The 18,155-nt window shown below is 45.1% G+C and overlaps 1 protein-coding gene across 3 annotated transcripts; it reads left to right on the top strand.

Moving 5' to 3' along the window:
- Positions 1 to 187: 187 nt before the first annotated feature.
- On the top strand, positions 188 to 17,905 carry LOC118370885 (serine/threonine-protein kinase ULK3-like). Of its 3 annotated transcripts, none has more exons than XM_035756108.2 (17): positions 188 to 508; positions 763 to 922; positions 1,124 to 1,180; positions 1,466 to 1,586; positions 1,890 to 1,985; positions 2,324 to 2,467; positions 2,690 to 2,772; positions 3,162 to 3,317; positions 3,409 to 3,514; positions 3,708 to 3,748; positions 3,903 to 4,005; positions 4,264 to 4,328; positions 4,549 to 4,627; positions 5,648 to 5,688; positions 15,489 to 15,536; positions 15,634 to 15,697; positions 16,726 to 17,905. In XM_035756108.2, the coding sequence occupies exons 2-17, from the start codon at positions 824 to 826 to the stop codon at positions 16,740 to 16,742; spliced, it is 1,320 nt and encodes a 439-aa protein (XP_035612001.1). In that variant the 5' UTR covers positions 188 to 508; positions 763 to 823; the 3' UTR covers positions 16,743 to 17,905. The 3 variants fall into 3 exon arrangements, with proteins under 3 accessions (XP_035612001.1, XP_035612000.1, XP_035611999.1); XM_035756106.2 differs by having other exon boundaries at positions 191 to 508; positions 1,124 to 1,264; XM_035756107.2 differs by lacking the exons at positions 5,648 to 5,688; positions 15,489 to 15,536; positions 15,634 to 15,697; positions 16,726 to 17,905 and adding an exon at positions 5,402 to 5,589 and having other exon boundaries at positions 1,124 to 1,264.
- The last annotated feature ends 250 nt before the right edge of the window (positions 17,906 to 18,155 follow it).

Here is an 18,155-nt window from a genome sequence, read left to right as displayed (position 1 = left end):
TGTCGGCTTGATGCTGCTATTGTAAAAGCCACATACATAGTAAGAGTTTTACTGTAGCAATGACTGATTACTATTTCAATAAATGTGAGGTTGTCTTCTCTGGATAACATTTACAGATAAGGCTGAGTATTAAATATCAAACCGGTAGGGGGCAGTAGAAAAAATGTGCCATGGTTTGGATCATCGACGAGTTGACGTGTTTTGCCAGCTGACAACGACAGCATGTTCACAGTGGAGCTAGCTAGCCCTGTAAACAATCATTCTGCAACTCACAGGCACCGGAGTCTGTGTATTGATGTGATTTGAATGTAACTGGAGGAGTGGGACGGTTGTTTGATTTTTGTTGTTTTATTTCGCCCCCCTTCCCGAAATTGAAATATTGTTGGTGTCAATACCATGTACTGTAGGTGGCGGCAATTACACCAAGGTGTATGTATAGTCTGCCCATAACAACTTTGAAGAAGAAGAATCATTCTGCAAATTCGGCAGTATTTATACTTGAATGACGGTAAATTGTATAAATATACACATTTCTGAGAAGTATAGAAGATGGGCTGAGTTAAAAAAATATATTTAAAAAATAATTGCTTGCTAGGTAGCAGCAAGTCAGCTCAACATATCTCCTATGTAGTACTGTACTAGCTAGCTGCAACAGCCATTGTTGTAGACGTTCCTGTTTCACTTCAGTCTGGTCAGATATAGGCATTGCTTTTGTAGCTAAATTTGAATTATATAGACCAACTTCCTCTATATATGTTCTAGTGCACTTTGCAGCAGTGAAAGGGTCCACAGCAACTTTGATGCAACTGTGAACATCATCATCATGGCTTCGAGCTTCGCCCCACCGAAACTGGCTAATTTCATTCTCACAGAGAGGCTGGGCAGTGGCACCTATGCGACAGTTTACAAAGCCTACAGAAAGGTACGCCATTCGTTGCAGACCGAATTAGCTAGCTACTAGCTAGCCTATAAGCACAACTACTTGCATAAACAACACAAGTAAATAGTAGCAACTTCCCTAATAGAAATGACAGTTTTAAGACTTCCCCTGTAGCCTGGCTTCCAAACTGATATCATGTCCCAGACTAGAGCATTGTTCAGACTACTGGATCTGTGTGTGCAGGGGGACAACCGGGAGGTGGTGGCAGTGAAGGTGGTTGGGAAGAAGACTCTGAACAAGGTGTCTATGGAGAACCTGCTGACTGAGATAGAGATCCTGAAAACTGTTCGCCACCCTCACATTGTTCAGCTGAAGGACTTTCAGGTTTACAATCAGTTTAATATTTAATCAGCCCAATATTTAATCAGCCCATCCCCACTCATATAAGTACATTTCATAGGCTATCCTGACTCCCACATTGCTTGCCAGACAAGAGAGCACAAACTGATCTGGGACTCAGCAGGCTACATTTCATATCCTTGTCTGAGGGAATTGAGTCTAATTGTGTTCCCTGCCATTGGTCAGTGGGACAGTGAAAACATCTATCTGATCCTGGAGTGGTGTTCTGGTGGGGACCTGTCCCGTTTCATCCACAGTAGGCGCTTGCTACCTGAGAGAGTGGCTCGGCTCTTCCTGCAGCAGATAGGTGAGTCACACCAGAGTCAGTGGTGCGTTGGGTATAAGTAGCCTACATTATTTAGAGAACTATTTAATGATGTTGAGCAGTTCTCTCTCTCCCACTCTCTCTCTTTCTCTCTCTCTCCCACTATCTCTCTCTCTCTCTTTCTCTCTCCCACTGAAATCAATTCAATTCAGAAGACTTTATTGACATGGCAAGTTATATTACTTACATTGTCAAAGTATACATATAACAAAAAATGGTGGGACCAACAGCAATAAGGCACTCTCTCTCTTACTCCCTCTTCTCTTGTTACATGTCTGAAAACAGCCTGCGCTCTTCAGTTTCTCCATAATCATAACATCTCCCATCTGGACCTGAAACCCCAGAACATTCTGCTCAATGGTTCTGTTCTTAAACTAGCAGGTACAGCACACTGGCAAGTGCCACAATCATACTTACATACAGTATTCCTTATGGTCACATTTCTATCTTTATTCATATTTTGCATTTCATCACCATGGGACTGTGATATAGCTGTGAAATCATAGCAGTGCCAATATGCCAGAGGTTATTGGTGGCACTGTCTCTGCGCTATTCAGTTGTGACATTTAAAATGATGGAATGCAACAGTTGCACCACTGAATCATGCATTAGACGATTTTGTAAAGCTGCTCCAAGTATTACCAGGTGTATCAAAGTCTTGACTGAGGCTAGTCTAGGGCACTGAGCATTAAAACATTTTTGCCCTATGCTGTTGTCAGATTTTGGCTTTGCGAGTTACATGTCTCCGTGGGATGAGCAGAGTGCTCTGAGGGGCTCTCCTCTCTACATGGCCCCTGAGATGGTGTGTCGACGGCAGTATGACTCCAGGGTCGACCTCTGGTCTGTGGGAGTCATCCTGTATGGTAAGAGCACAGATTTAAATGGATAACTATCTCATCTCTCCGTGCAATTAAATAGAACACTATCTCCTCAAGAACTCCTCTATGCTCTCTTAAGCACAAACCAGACATTTCAGTGACATCAAACTTCAACGTTACTGCTTTGAATGCCAAAGATGGTTTAAGTTTATATTGCTTTCTCACTTATTCTTATCATTTATTTGTTGTTCTTACTTCTGTATGTAGAGACACTATTTGGCCGGGCACCATTTGCCTCCAGATCCTATGCTGAACTGGAGGAGAAGATCCGCAGTGACAAGCCCATCGAGGTAAGCTCTGTTACATCTATCTAAAGAAATGTGTGGTGGCAATGATTGTTCATTCTGTGACTGCTGTTAGAAGAATCATTCTTTCCCCTGTGAGTATATTTTCCACCACATGGTGGCACACTTGCCCAATAAACCTTATCTCACAGTGCTTTCTTGTTGGAAGGGACACTCCTGTGCCGGAGTGGGTACTACAGTCTCCTCCTCAATCCAGTGGTCAGGACAGAGTGTAATTAGTTGGAAGATAGATATAATTTATTCGACAATTTTAAAAATATAATTCCAGCCACAAGTGGAAACACTGCATTTAAAATCATCAAGGATAACACAAAGTATGTGTTGCAACTTCTTATAAAAACATTGTGGTTCTCTGGTTGTGTTGTGTGTCTCAGCTGCCTGCAGGGGCCAGAGTGTCCAGGAACTGCAGGGACTTACTGCTGCGGCTGCTGGACAGGGACCCTGACACCCGCCTCACCTTCGCTCAGTTCTTCTCCCACCCCTGGGTGGACCTCGAGCACATGCCCAATGCAGAGAGCCTGGGGAAAGCGGTGTGTGTGTGTTAGCGCGTGTGGGTGCATACGGGTGTGTGAAAGAGAGTTATATGTATTGGTGTGACTCCCTGTCTGTCTCCTCTTGCAGAAGGATCTGGTCCTGAAAGCTGTTCAGAAGGACCAGGAGGGGGATAGATCAGCTGCTCTGTCTCTGTACTGCAGCTCACTAGAGCACTTTGTCCCCGCCATTCACTGTAAGAGCAACATGCACAGCCCCTACCTGCCACAATAACAACTTCTCTCAGGTCTCTCATCTATATAATGTCTAATTCCGTACCACAGTCCAACATCAACTGAAAAGTGATACAAGCTCACAGAACTGGAGATGACATAATCAGAACACTATTGGTAACTGTCTAAGGAATGTATCTTCTCTCCCCTTTCCAGATGAGACAGACAGACTGCGTAAAGATGCCCTTAGGCAAAAGGTACAGATTAAAAGTATATTTGGTCTATTGTATTTTCATACCCCAAAGTCTCGACTGAAATTATTTGAATAACATATGGCATGGAAGAAAAACACATGCTATGGATGACATCATAGAATGAAGTGAATGACAGCAATATAAACCGTTCCTGCAGGTTAGTCAGTACGTGTCCAGGGCAGAGGAGCTGAAAGCTCTGGTGTCTGCAGACAACAGCCTCTGCTTTGAGCAGTTCAAGTCCACCAGAGACATCCTGAGAGGTAATACAGCTAACTTTACCTGCTGTACATCATAAATACTGTATTTCATGACCCTTATATAGAGGACCTAATTTAAACCCTACTTTATTTGAAGGGAGCCTTCATAAGGACTTGATAACACATTCATAACTCAGAAGGAGCACGTTATCAAATGTAACTGGGTATTGAAAAGTACCCAGAGGCGGTGTTCTGAGAAGGCCTCAGGTCTATCTCTCTCTCCCTCTCTCTCCTCTCTCTCTCTCTCTCCCCCCCTCTCAGAGATGTCCCGTGACCAACCACGGGTGCTGGCTGCTCTGGAGCTGGCATCTACAGCCATCGCCATGGTAAGCTGAGGGGACTGGTTACCATGAGCAGGGCATGATGATGGAGCTCGGGGGAGACTACCAGAGAGGAGTGAGAGGGTGGTAGTGGCTTGTAGATGCTGTCTACAGCAGGATGGATTGAAGGCTGCTGCTATGGGATCTGGGGGCTTTCTTGAGAGTGGACTACTATGCCATAGTGGGACATCTTCCCTTTTCATAACATACTTGTATTGCATTCCAGGAGGAGAATGGGATAGAGGACCATGATACACTGGCTCTGTACCAGCAGAGTCTGGGAGAACTACTGCTAGCCCTGGCAGGTAAGATCAACTCACTGAAAATCCCACATAGACTATATTAGTCCTTTAGATGGGGAAAACAATGAGTCAGTCATCTATGCCACATACAGTGTCTGCTGCATGGACTCTAATAAACACAGGTGTGATTTTACAAGCCTGCAAGGAGTCCGGGAGTAACATAGTAATTCAATCTCCAGAATTAAGAGGCTATTACATCAGAGACTGCAGCAGAGCCTGCCCTGAGTGCCTGCTGTGTCTCCAGCCCTCAGCTTTGGCTGGCTGTTATTGTTATTAAAGAGAGACTGTGGCAGTGGTGGCCCATAATGGTCTCCTCTCCTCAGCGCTCTGGCTCAGTGTCTGTATGTGGACTAGACTCCTCTAGGCTGTGGCCTGGTCTCTATTAGCCCTGACTCCACATGGCCTCATCTGGGAGATGGTCCTAGTGGTGGAGGGAGGCAAGGCAGGCGGGATGGGGATGATGATGCTGGAGCCAGATGTGGCTTTGAGCTGTGGATGAGACCTGGTGCCAGCGCCCTGTGTGTGGTATAGAGCCGCTCGCTGGCATCTGGTTCCCATTGAGAGCCCAACAGTTAATTTCTCAGTGTTATTACACACTGGAAACAAATAAAAACTATTATCTATCTTAATAGAGAAGAGACGGCTTGAGTCGTTAAATAATCATGATGGAACGGGGGAACGGGACCGTGGCACGTCAGCGAGACCAGGGGACTGCGGGAGAAAACATTGTCCCTTTTGTCTTGCTATAGCCTTTGGTTGATTACATTCCCTTCCCAGAATGCCTTGCTGCTGGAGAACTGGTCCCCTCCTCCTCAGGCAGGCTAATTGAAGAAAGGCTGCTTCAGTTTCAAGGGTTCCCCCTGAGCCTCAGTGGGCTATCACAACCAAACTGGCTCGGTAAAATACCCACTCTTGTGCAAACATGGTGATTGGGAGAGCAGTGATTCATCTCTTTATATTCTCTCCACCCACCCTCCTTCCTTCTCTTTCTCCCTCTCCTCCTCCTCTATGTCTGTCTTCCAGCTGAAGCCCAGGGGCGCCGGAGAGAGTTGCTCCACGGTGAGGTGAGTTACTGGGGATGAGAGGGTTTCGTGAGAAAGTAATCTGAGTTACTGGGGATGAGGTGGATGAAAGGGTTTAGGTGAGAATGTGAGATAAGTTACTGAGTGTGAGGTGAATGAGAGGATTGAGGTGAGTTACTGGGGGTGAGGTGGATGAGGGTTTAGGTGAGAATGTGAGGTAAGGGGGTGAGGAGAGACCTGGTTCATTGCTCGCCATAACAGAACAGAGCACCTGAAGACATACACACACCAGGTCTCTGAGACCAAACCAGCACAGCTATATCTGGGACACAACACCCAGGAGCATTCTCTGGTAGTCATGTGAATGTTTCTCTGAATAAAAGCTACTAACGTAATAGATCAGTGACACTGCAGTTTGGTGTACATACGGTGCCTTGCGAAAGTATTCGGCCCCCTTGAACTTTGCGACCTTTTGCCACATTTCAGGCTACAAACATAAAGATATAAAACTGTATTTTTTTGTGAAGAATCAACAACAAGTGGGACACAATCATGAAGTGGAACGACATTTATTGGATATTTCAAACTTTTTTAACAAATCAAAAACGGAAAAATTGGGCAAGCAAAATTATTCAGCCCCCTTAAGTTAATACTTTGTAGCGCCACCTTTTGCTGCGATTACAGCTGTAAGTCGCTTGGGGTATGTCTCTATCAGTTTTGCACATCGAGAGACTGAACATTTTTCCCATTCCTCCTTGTAAAACAGCTCGAGCTCAGTGAGGTTGGATTGAGAGCATTTGTGAACAGCAGTTTTCAGTTCTTTCCACAGATTCTCGATTGGATTCAGGTCTGGACTTTGACTTGGCCATTCTAACACCTGGATATGTTTATTTTTTAACCATTCCATTGTAGATTTTGCTTTATGTTTTGGATCATTGTCTTGTTGGAAGACAAATCTCCGTCCCAGTCTCAGGTTTTTTGCAGACTCCATCAGGTTTTCTTCCAGAATGGTCCTGTAATTGGCTCCATCCATCTTCCCATCAATTTTAACCATCTTCCCTGTCCCTGCTGAAGAAAAGCAGGCCCAAACCATGATGCTGCCACCACCATGTTTGACAGTGGGGATGGTGTGTTCAGGGTGATTAGCTGTGTTGCTTTTACGCCAAACATAACGTTTTGCATTGTTGCCAAAAAGTTCAATTTTGGTTTCATCTGACCAGAGCACCTTCTTCCACATGTTTGGTGTGTCTCCCAGGTGGCTTGTGGCAAACTTTAAACAACACTTTTTATGGATATCTTTAAGAAATGGCTTTCTTCTTGCCACTCTTCCATAAAAGCCAGATTTGTGCAATATACGACTGATTGTTGTCCTATGGACAGAGTCTCCCACCTCAGCTATAGATCTCTGCAGTTCATACAGAGTGATCATGGGCCTCTTGGCTGCATCTCTGATCAGTCTTCTCCGATCAGTCTTCTCCTTGTATGAGCTGAAAGTTTAGAGGGACGGCCAGGTCTTGGTAGATTTGCAGTGGTCTGATACTCCTTCCATTTCAATATTATCGCTTGCACAATGCTCCTTGGGATGTTTAAAGCTTGGGAAATCTTTTTGTATCCAAATCCGGCTTTAAACTTCTTCACAACCCCGTGATATGCAACTGTTCAGGGAAGTCAGGAACCAATACACGCAGTCAGTCAGGAAAGCTAAGGCCAGCTTCTTCAGGCAGAAGTTTGCATCCTGTAGCTCCAACTCCAAAAGTTCTGGGACACTGTGAAGTCCATGGAGAACAAGAGCACCTCCTCCCAGCTGCCCACTGCACTGAGGCTAGGAAACACGGTCTCCACCGATAAATCCATGATTATCGAAAACTTCAATAAGCACTTCTCAACGGCTGGCCATGCCTTCCGCCTGGCTACTCCAACCTCGGCCAACAGCTCCCCCCCCGTAGTTCCTCACCCAAGCCTCTCCAGGTTCTCCTTTACCCAAATCCAGATAGCAGATGTTCTGAAAGAGCTGCAAAACCTGGACCCGTACAAATCAGCTGGGCTTGACAATCTGGACCCGCTATTTCTGAAACTATCTGCCGCCATTGTCGCAACCCCTATTACCAGCCTGTTCAACCTCTCTTTCATATCGTCTGAGATCCCCAAGGATTGAAAGCTGCCGCAGTCATCCCCCTCTTCAAAGGGGAGACACCCTGGACCCAAACTGCTATAGACCTATATCCATCCTGCCCTGCCTATCTAAGGTCTTCGAAAGCCAAGTGTGGTCCCTGTAGCTCAGTTGGTATAGCATGGCGCTTGTAACGCCAGGGTAGTGGGTTCGATCCCCGGGACCACCCATACGTAGAATGTATGCACACATGACTGTAAGTCGCTTTGGATAAAAGCGTCTGATAAATGGCATATATTACTATTACTATTACTATTTAAGTCAACAAACAGGTCACTGACCATCTCGAATCCCACCGTACCTTCTCCGCTGTGCAATCTGGTTTCCGAGCCGGTCACGGGTGCACCTCAGCCACACTCAAGGTACTAAATGATATCATAACCGCCATCGATAAAAGACAGTACTGTGCAGCCGTCTTCATCGACCTCGCCAAGGCTTTCGACTCTGTCAATCACCAAATTCTTATCGGCAGACTCAACAGCCTCGGTTTTTCGGATGACTGCCTTGCCTGGTTCACCAATTACTTTGCAGACAGAGTTCAGTGTGTCAAATCAGAGGGCATGCTGTCCGGTCCTCTGGCAGTCTCTATGGGGGTGCCACAGGGTTCAATTCTCGGGCCGACTCTTTTCTCTGTATATATCAATGATGTTGCTCTTGCTGCGGGCGATTCCCTGATCCACCTCTACGCAGACGACACCATTCTATATACTTTCGGCCCGTCATTGGACACTGTGCTATCCAACCTCCAAACGAGCTTCAATGCCATACAGCACTCCTTCCGTGGCCTCCAACTGCTCTTAAACGCGAGTAAAACCAAATGCATGCTTTTCAACCGATCGCTGCCTGCACCCGCATGCCCGACTAGCATCACCACCCTGGATGGTTCCAACCTTGAATATGTGGACATCTATAAGTACCTAGGTGTCTGGCTAGACTGCAAACTCTCCTTCCAGACTCACATCAAACATCTCCAATCAAAATCAAATCCAGAGTCGGCTTTCTATTCCGCAACAAAGCCTCCTTCACTCACGCTGCCAAGCTTACCCTAGTAAAACTGACTATCCTACCGATCCTCGACTTCGGCGATGTCATCTACAAAATGGCTTCCAACACTCTACTCAGCAAACTGGATGCAGTCTATCACAGTGCCATCCGTTTTGTCACTAAAGCACCTTATACCACCCACCACTGCGACTTGTATGCTCTAGTCGGCTGGCCCTCACTACATATTCGTCGCCAGACCCACTGGCTCCAGGTCATCTACAAGTCCATGCTAGGTAAAGCTCCGCCTTATCTCAGTTCACTGGTCACGATGGCAACACCCATCCGTAGCACGCGCTCCAGCAGGTGTATCTCACTGATCATCCCTAAAGCCAACACCTCATTTGGCCGCCTTCGTTCCAGTACTCTGCTGCCTGAGACTTTTATCTCCTCTCCAACTTCAAACATCAGCTATCCGAGCAGCTAACCGATCGCTGCAGCTGTACATAGTCTATAGGTAAATAGCTCACCCTTTTTCACCTACCTCATTCCCATACTGTTTTTTATACTGTTTTTATTTATTTACTTTTCTGCTCTTTTGCACACCAATATCTCTACCTATCATTTATCACTCCAGTGTCAATCTGCAAAATTGTATTATTCGCCTACCTCCTCATGCCTTTTGCACACATTGTATATAGACTGCCCATTTTTTTGTTCTACTGTGTTATTGACTTGCTAATTGTTTTACTCCATGTGTAACTCTGTGTTGTCTGTTCACACTGCTATGCTTTATCTTGGCCAGGTCGCAGTTGCAAATGAGAACTTGTTCTCAACTAGCCTACCTGGTTAAATAAAGGTGAAATAAAAAAATAAAAAAACAACAGTATCTCGGACCTGCCTGGTGTGTTCCTTGTTCTTCATGATGCTCTCTGCGCTTTTAACGGACCTCTGAGACTATCACAGTGCAGGTGCATTTATACAGAGACTTGATTACACACAGGTGGATTGTATTTATCATCATTAGTCATTTAGGTCAACATTGGATCATTCAGAGATCCTCACTGAACTTCTGGAGAGAGTTTGCTGCACTGAAAGTAAAGGGGCTGAATAATTTTGCACGCCCAATGTTTCAGTTTTTGATTTGTTAAAAAAGTTTGAAATATCCAATAAATGTCGTTCCACTTCATGTTTGTGTCCCACTTGTTGTTGATTCCTCACAAAAAAAATACAGTTTTATATCTTTATGTTTGAAGCCTGAAATGTGGCAAAAGGTCGCAAAGTTCAAGGGGGCGAATACTTTCGCAAGGCACTGTATATCACCCATATACCAGCTAATTCTAGGGCTACAATACCTCCTTTGCCAATTGGCCTGGACCCTTTATTGTCGACACGGAGCCCCGCCGATCCATCACGACTGGACTCCCGACATGATCGCCCAATGTGGTCTCAACAGGCTGTTCTGTTACGATGCGCCGAAGAACCATCTGCTAGCCCCGGCCCGCTAGCTTTTCTGAACGCTGTGTCCCCTACTCGCCTAGCTTAGTAGTGACTACTGAACTGCACCCTGACTCACCTATTGCTGCTCTTTTGACCCTATGATCATTCGGCTACATAGCTGATGCCCCTTGGACTGTTTCAATAATAGGTCATTTTGTTTACCTGTCGGCCCCAGCCTTGAACTCAGGCCCTGTATGTACCTAACTGACCCACTCTGTCCGTTCATCGCCATTTACCCGTTGTTGTCTTAGCTCACCTGATCAACACCTGTGATTGCTATATGCCTCTCTCTAACAATATGCCTTGTCTACTGTTGTCTTGAATATTTCTTACTGTTTTTATTTCACTGTAGTGCCCTCAGTCCCGCTCAAAATGCTTTAGATAACTCCTTTGTCCCACCCAACACACATGCGGAGACCTCACCTGGCTTAACTGGTGCCTCCAGAGACGAAACCTCTCTCATCGTCACTCAACGCCTAGGTTTTCTCCACTGTACTCACATCCTACCATATCCTTGTCTGTACATTATACCTTTTATCTATTCTACCACACCCAGAAATCTGCTCCTTTTATTCGCTGTTCCCAACGCACTAGGTTTACCTCAACTGTACTCACGTCCTACCATATCCTTGTCTGTACATTCACTCAACGCCTAGGTTTACCTCCACTGTACTCACATCCTACCATATCCTTGTCTGTACATTATACCTTGAATCTATTCTACCACACCCAGAAATCTGCTCCTTTTATTCGCTGTTCCCGACCAGTTCTTATAGCCTTTAGCCGGTACCCTTATCCTACTCCTCCTCCTCTGTTCCACTGGTGATGTAGAGGTTAACCCAGGCCCTGTAGCCACCCCTATTCCCCAGGCGCTATCATTTCTTGACTTCCGTAACCGTAAAAGCCTTGGTTTCATGCATGTAAACATCAGAAGCCTCCTCCCTAAGTTTTTTTTTACATTTACATTACATTTAAGTCATTTAGCAGACGCTCTTATCCAGAGCGACTTACAAATTGGTGCATTCACCTTATGACATCCAGTAGAACAGTCACTTTACAATAGTGCATCTAAATCTTAAAGGGGGGGGGGGTGGGAAGGATTACTTATCCTATCCTAGGTATTCCTTAAAGAGGTGGGGTTCCAGGTGTCTCCGGAAGGTGGTGATTGACTCCGCTGTCCTGGCGTCGTGAGGGAGTTTGTTCCACCATTGGGGGGCCAGAGCAGCGAACAGTTTTGACTGGGCTGAGCGGGAACTGTACTTCCTCAGTGGTAGGGAGGCGAGCAGGCCAGAGGTGGATGAACTCACTGCTTTAGCACACTCCGCCAACCCGGATGTCCTAGCCGTGTCTGAATCCTGGCTTAGGAAGGCCACCAAAATTCTGAAATTTCCATCCCCAACTATAACATTTTCCACCAAGATAGAACTGCCAAAGGGGGTGAAGTTAGCCTGCAGAGTTATGTCATGGTTTCCAGGTCTGTGGCCAATCAGTTCGAGCTTCTACTTTTAAAAATCCACCTTTCCAGAAATAAGTCTCTCACTTTTACCGCTTGTTATAGACCCCCCTCAGCCCCCAGCTGTGCCCTAGTCACCATATGTGAATTAATTGCCCACCATTTATCTTCAGAGTTCGTACTGTTAGGTGACCTAAACCGGGATATGCTTAACACCCCAGCCGTCCTCCAATCTATGCTAGATGCCCTCAATCTCACACAAATTATTATGGAACCTACCAGGTACAACCCTAAATCCATAAACACAGGCACCTTCATAGATATCATCCTGACCAACCTGCCCTCAAAATACACCTCTGATGTCTTCACCCAGGATCTCAGCGATCACAGCCTCATTGCCTGCATCCGTGATGGGTCCGCGGTCAAACGACCACCCCTCATCACTGTCAAACACTCCCTAAAACACTTCAGCAAGCAGGCCTTTCTAATTCGCCTGGCCCCAGTATCCTGGAAGGATATTGACCTGGGATGCCTGGTTATCCCTTAAGTGTTTTCCTCAACATCTTAAATAAGCATGCCCCATTCAAAAAATGTATAACTAAGAATAGATATAGCCCTTGGTTCACTCCAAACCTCGACCAGCACAAAAACAACCTGTGGCTTACTGCATTAGCATTAAATAGCCCCCGCTTTATGCAACTTTTCAGGAAAGTTAGGACCAATATACACAGGCAGTTAGGAAAGCAGAGGCTAGCTTTTTCAAACAGAAATTTGCATCCTGTAGCACAAACTCCAAAACGTTCTGGGACACTAAAAACCATGGCGAATAAGAGCACCTCCTCCCAGCTGCCCACTGCGCTGAGGCTAAGAAACACTATCACCACCGATTAAATCTATGATAATCGAGAATTTCAATAAGCATTTTTCTACGGCTGGCCGTGCCTTCCACCTGGCCAACTCTACCCCGGTCAATAGCTCTGCACCCCCCACAGCAACTTGCCCAAGCCTCCCCATTTCTCCTTCACCCAAATCCAGATAGCTGATGTTCTAAAAGAGGTGCAAAATCTGGACCCCCTACGAATCAGCTGGGCTAGACAATCTGGACCCTCTCTTTTTAAAATTATCCGCCTCAGTTGTTGCAACCCCTATTACTAGCCTGTTCAACCTCTCTTTCATATTGTCCGAGATTCCCCAAAGATTGAAAAGCTACCGCGGTCATCCTCCTCTTCAAAGGGGGAGACACTCTAGACCCAAACTGTTACAGACTTATAAGGGGTGGCAGGTAGTCTAGTGGTTAGAGCGTTGGACTAGTAACCGAAAGGTTGCAAGATCGAATCCCGAGCTGACAAGGTACAAATCTGTCATTCTGCCCCTGAACAATGCAGTTAACCCACTGTTCCTAGGCCATCATTGAAAATAAGAATTTGTTCTTAACTGACTTGCCTAGTAAAATAAAAATCTATCCTACCCCTGCCTTTCTAAGCCAAGTTAACAAACAGATCACCAAACATTTTGAATCCCACCGAAACCTTCTTCGCTATGCAATCTGGGTGCACCTCAGCCACGCTTAAGGTCTTAAACGATATCATAACCGCCATCGGTTACTGTGCAGCCGTATTCATCGACCTGGCCAAGGCTTTCGACTCAATCACCGTATTCTTATCGGCAGACTCAACAACCTTGGTTTCTCAAATTACTGCCTCGCCTGGTTCACCAACCACTTCTCAGATAGAGCAGTGTCCCAAATCAAAGGGCCTGTTGTCCATACCTCTGGCAGTCTCTATGGGGGTGCCACAGGGTAAAATTCCTGGCTGACCCTTCTCTGTATACATCAATTATGTCGCTCTTGCTGCTGGTGATTCTCTGATATACTTCTGGTCCTTCTTTGGACACTGTTTTAACAAACCTCCAGACGAACTTCAATGCCGTACAACACTCCTTCCGTGGCCTCCAACTGCTCTTAAATGCAAGTCAAACTAAATGCATGCTCTTCAACTGATCGCTGCCCGCACCCGCCTGCCCGTCTAGCATCACTACTCTGGACGGTTCTGACTTAGAATATGTGGACAACTACAAATACTTAGGTGTCTGGTTAGACTGTAAACTCTCCTTCCAGACTCGCATTAAGCATCTCAATCCAAAATTAAATCTAGAATCGGCTTCCTATTTCGCACAAAGCCTCCTTCACTCATGCTGCCAAACATAACCTCGTAAAACTGACTATTCTACCGATCCTAGACTTCGGCGATGTCATCTACAAAATAGCCTCCAAGACTCTACTCAGCAAATTGGATGTAGTCCATCATAGCGCCACCCGTTTTGTCACCAATGCCCCATATACTACCCACCACTGCAACCTGTGTGCTCTCGTTGGCTGGCCCTCACTTCATATTCGTAGCAAAACCCACTGGCTCCAGGTCATCTATAAGTCTTTGCTTGGTAAAGCCCCGCCGTATCTCAGATCACTGGTCACCATAGCAGCACCCAACCTTAGCACACACTCCAGCAGGTATATTTCACTGGTCATCCCCGAAGCCAACTCCTCCTTTGGCTGCCTTTCCTTCCAGTTCTCTGCTGCCAATGACTGGAACAAATTGCAAAAATCACTGAAGCTGGAGACTAATATTTCCCTCACTAAGCATCAGCTGTCAGAGCAGCTTGTTTAATTTCTAAATTGTAATTATTTTGCCATTATGGCCTATTTATTGCCTTACCTCCCTAATCTTACTACATTTGCACACACTGTAAATATACTTTTCTATTGTGTTATTGACTGTATGTTTGTTTATTCCATGTGTAACTCTGTGTTGTTGTTTGTGTCGCACTGCTTTGCTTTATCTTGGCCAGGTCGCAGTTGTAAATGAGAACTTGTTCTCAACTGGCCTACCTGGTTAAATAAAGGTGAAATTTAAAAAATCTATAACAATATCAGTCATGTGACACTATAATGGTATCCACTGCACTAGCAATGGTCAGGTGAAATAGCCAAGCCTTTCCCTTGACATTTAGTTGGAGAGGTATACTCTTACAACAGTTACTTCAGTTAGTTTGACTGTATTAATATTCAGTGGTGAAGGAAAGTTATTCTTTTGTGTTTTGAGTATTTGTTTTGCAAGCAACCAGGTCAACAACACACAACAATGTTTCAACAACAAACCCCAGAGGGAGAGAGATTTAAAGCTGGGCTCACAGACCTCCCTATTTGAAGTTTTATGGGCGCTTGGCTTAAGTAAATTCAGATGCGGCTGTAATAATCGAACGCTGGGGAGGACTGCAGATCAAAAGCATGTGTGTGAGAACACAAAGAGCCAAGACTGCAGCTAGGAATGGTCTCCATGTGTGTTGGTTCATCTCTTGAGCACAGTTCAGCCTTTCTTAACTCAGGGCTGTAATTCCCAGTTCAATATGCCTGGGCTTATATAAGAACACCAGCCTTGAAATAGTTGGAAGGTTAATACATTAATATTACAGCTGTAATCTTACTTTGGGTGTGATTTGATAGTATTACAGCCTTGGTGCTGAGGTTAATATGATATAAAATGTTGGGAGTCTGGGTGGATGCAGCTGCCTCTGTCTCGGTCAGGATGATTATTCTACCACAACAGATCTGTCTTTTAAAGGGTCATTATAGGAAGCCATCCACCTTGGTCTACCCTCATCATCATCAGACGTTATAGAAAGGAGAATGTGGATGACTGTGGATGGATTACATACTAAACACCACCTCTCACTTTGCAGATCAAGAGCCTAATGACCAGAGCTGAATACCTCAAAGAACAGATCAAGGTAGGAATAGCGATGACTTGACTTTAGATATTAGTATATATAAAAATCCCACGCTAACATTTTGGCCCATGATTTTGAGTCTTTTTGTGTCTTTCAGATGCTAGAGACCCAAAAAGATGTTTCAATGGATCGAGAGCCTCTATCAGAATCTGTGAGAAGTTGTGAGTATTATTGTGAGGATAGCATAGTATTCACATTTCCCCTTAGATATTGTGTACGTGCTGGTGTAGGGGTGTGCGTCACAGAACTTCCCAGCACAGGGGCTTGCAGCTAAGCAGACTGGTCATTTACTTAACCAGGGGTTAAGTGAGAAGCTGTAATGAAATTTCCCTTCAGTGGAGGTTTAACCACTACTAAAATACAAGCTGTTGTCTTACCATGCTGGCCTCCCCGTAGGAGCATCTGGATCTTTGATTTCAGCTCAGTCCTGCACAGCGCTGCGCTGCTCTGCCCTCTGACCTATAAAACCCAACTTGTGAAAGTGAGACTTGGTTATAACCAAGGAGAATGATTCCCCCCCCCAGTCACAACACACACATGCAGAACACAAACATGCACAATGCACACACTTGGACAACACACACACTAGCTGCGAGGGAGGGGGTTAGTTGATATATAGTAGAGCCAGACAATATCCTGTTTCGAGTTAGAAATTCCAGAGGAATTATGTGCAAAGGGGGTTCAATGAATTTGGAACAGATTCAGGTTTCATAAACATGGCTTGTTACGTTGCTGTTATTTTAACACACCGGCGGCCACAGTCATTCATGTCATGTTGGCAGCTCTCCAGCTGGGGGGGTCACAGCAATGCCCAAGACTGTCTGGCTGGTGACCTTAAACTACTACTACTACGCTAACTACAAACAAAGCAGTAAAGTCTAGGCCTAATGCTCTCAACTGTATCCTAAATGCCACCCTATTCCATACATAGCTCACTACTTTTGACCGGGCTGAACTATGTATGGAATAGGGTGCCATTTGGTACACATCCTCAGTCTCTGTGCTTGTCCCATAATACAGGACAGTAATACAGCCATTATACCTTTTTATTGCCATGTGTATTGAATACATTGGAAATCTTAATTACTCAACAGAAATCTACTCACAGATCAGTACTGAGGTAAGCCATGTCTATATGATGATAATGCAGTCTCTAACACATCTGTCTGTCGATGCTCGCCCTCCTCAGCATGCTGTGTGCAGTGAACCAGCCTGGCAGTAGGAACCAGAGAGAGGGTCCATCGTGCCTGCGGAGCCCCAGACCCCTGCACCTCTACGGGTCAGGCTAAGGAATTCCTCAGGCCTCTGAGACCATGGCCTCAGTAGTCTCGCATCACCGTACTCGTAAGTCTCAATCATCGCGCGGCTGTTGTTTCCCAACAAAAGTGAGAAAGCCTGGAAATGGAGGCTATGGCGTCAGAGACAATCTACTCTGTTATTACTCTGCCTGTACTTCAACTAGCAGCTTGTCAGCCTTGCATCCCCTCACCAACACAACACAGAAGACTGTCACAGCTTCGAGTCACTGCTCAGCCTTAAAGCCCTCCTGCCTAACCATTCATATGGAAAGGCTGGACAGCTTGTATGCTAATACTGTACTGTCATGATAAACTAGTGCTGTATCATGTTGTTGTGTTATGTTGCAGGATGAATAAGGGTAATAATGAGCCTCAAATGCTTGTAGTTGCAAAAGAGATGGCGACTCAGAATGGCTACCCAGCATAGCAAGTTTGTCGTCTGTAACTGAAGGGAGTTATCGAAATGTATCATGAATATTTGGGAAAGCCCTTCTGTCGCCCCACACACGCACACACACACACAAACAAAATCCCTTTTCTGTGGCCTGACCACAGCCTCACCACGCTCCCTCTGCTGATGGAGCAGCCTCTACCACTATGAGAGGAAAACTGGAGAGGTGCGGCTGCAGCCTTATTTACTCTGTAGACTTTCATTTACTTTTGGGTTGGCACCGGTCAGGATGAAGGCATACAGTAGCAACTGTGAAGTCAAGGCGTGCGTCACAACTCAGCCTGCTTTAGTAGCCTGCCAAAAGGTTGGACATTTGGTGACGTTATTACTGTTGTGGGTCTTTTCCTTTCTGTTTGTTTTCAGTGAGCAAGGTTGTGTGCATGAATCTACTTTCAAGGGAACTTTTAGTATTTGTGAATAGGCTGTATCATAGGAGGCTATCTGCTGTCTGTAATCAGGAAATGGAATGGTGTAACTGAAAAGGAAGAAATGTGTGTCGAATTGAGAACTGACAATTGTGTATTGTTTTTTGTTTAAAAATGTTGTATGGGTATGATTTTATAAATTATTTATTACCGTAAAAGGCTGATTCAATTTAATTAAATTGGCTATGTAATGTGTTGTCATGGCCTGTATTCATTGTGTTTTGAGATAAAGCCCAAGATTGAGTAAATTAAAATAGAGTGCCTTTGGAAAGTATTCAGACCCCTTGACTTTTTCCACATTTTGTTACGTTACAGCCTTATTCTAAAATGGATTAAATAAATAAAATTCCTCAGCAATCTACACACAATACCCCATAATGACAGAGCGAAAACAGGTTTTAGAAATTTTGGCACTCATTAACAAAAAAAACATACCTTATTACAT

This window comes from Oncorhynchus keta, chromosome 14, assembly GCF_023373465.1.
Source record: "Oncorhynchus keta strain PuntledgeMale-10-30-2019 chromosome 14, Oket_V2, whole genome shotgun sequence".
Classification (NCBI taxonomy): domain Eukaryota; kingdom Metazoa; phylum Chordata; class Actinopteri; order Salmoniformes; family Salmonidae; genus Oncorhynchus; species Oncorhynchus keta.
The sequence above is the reverse complement of the archived record's forward strand: the minus strand, read 5'-3'. Positions and strand labels throughout refer to the sequence as shown.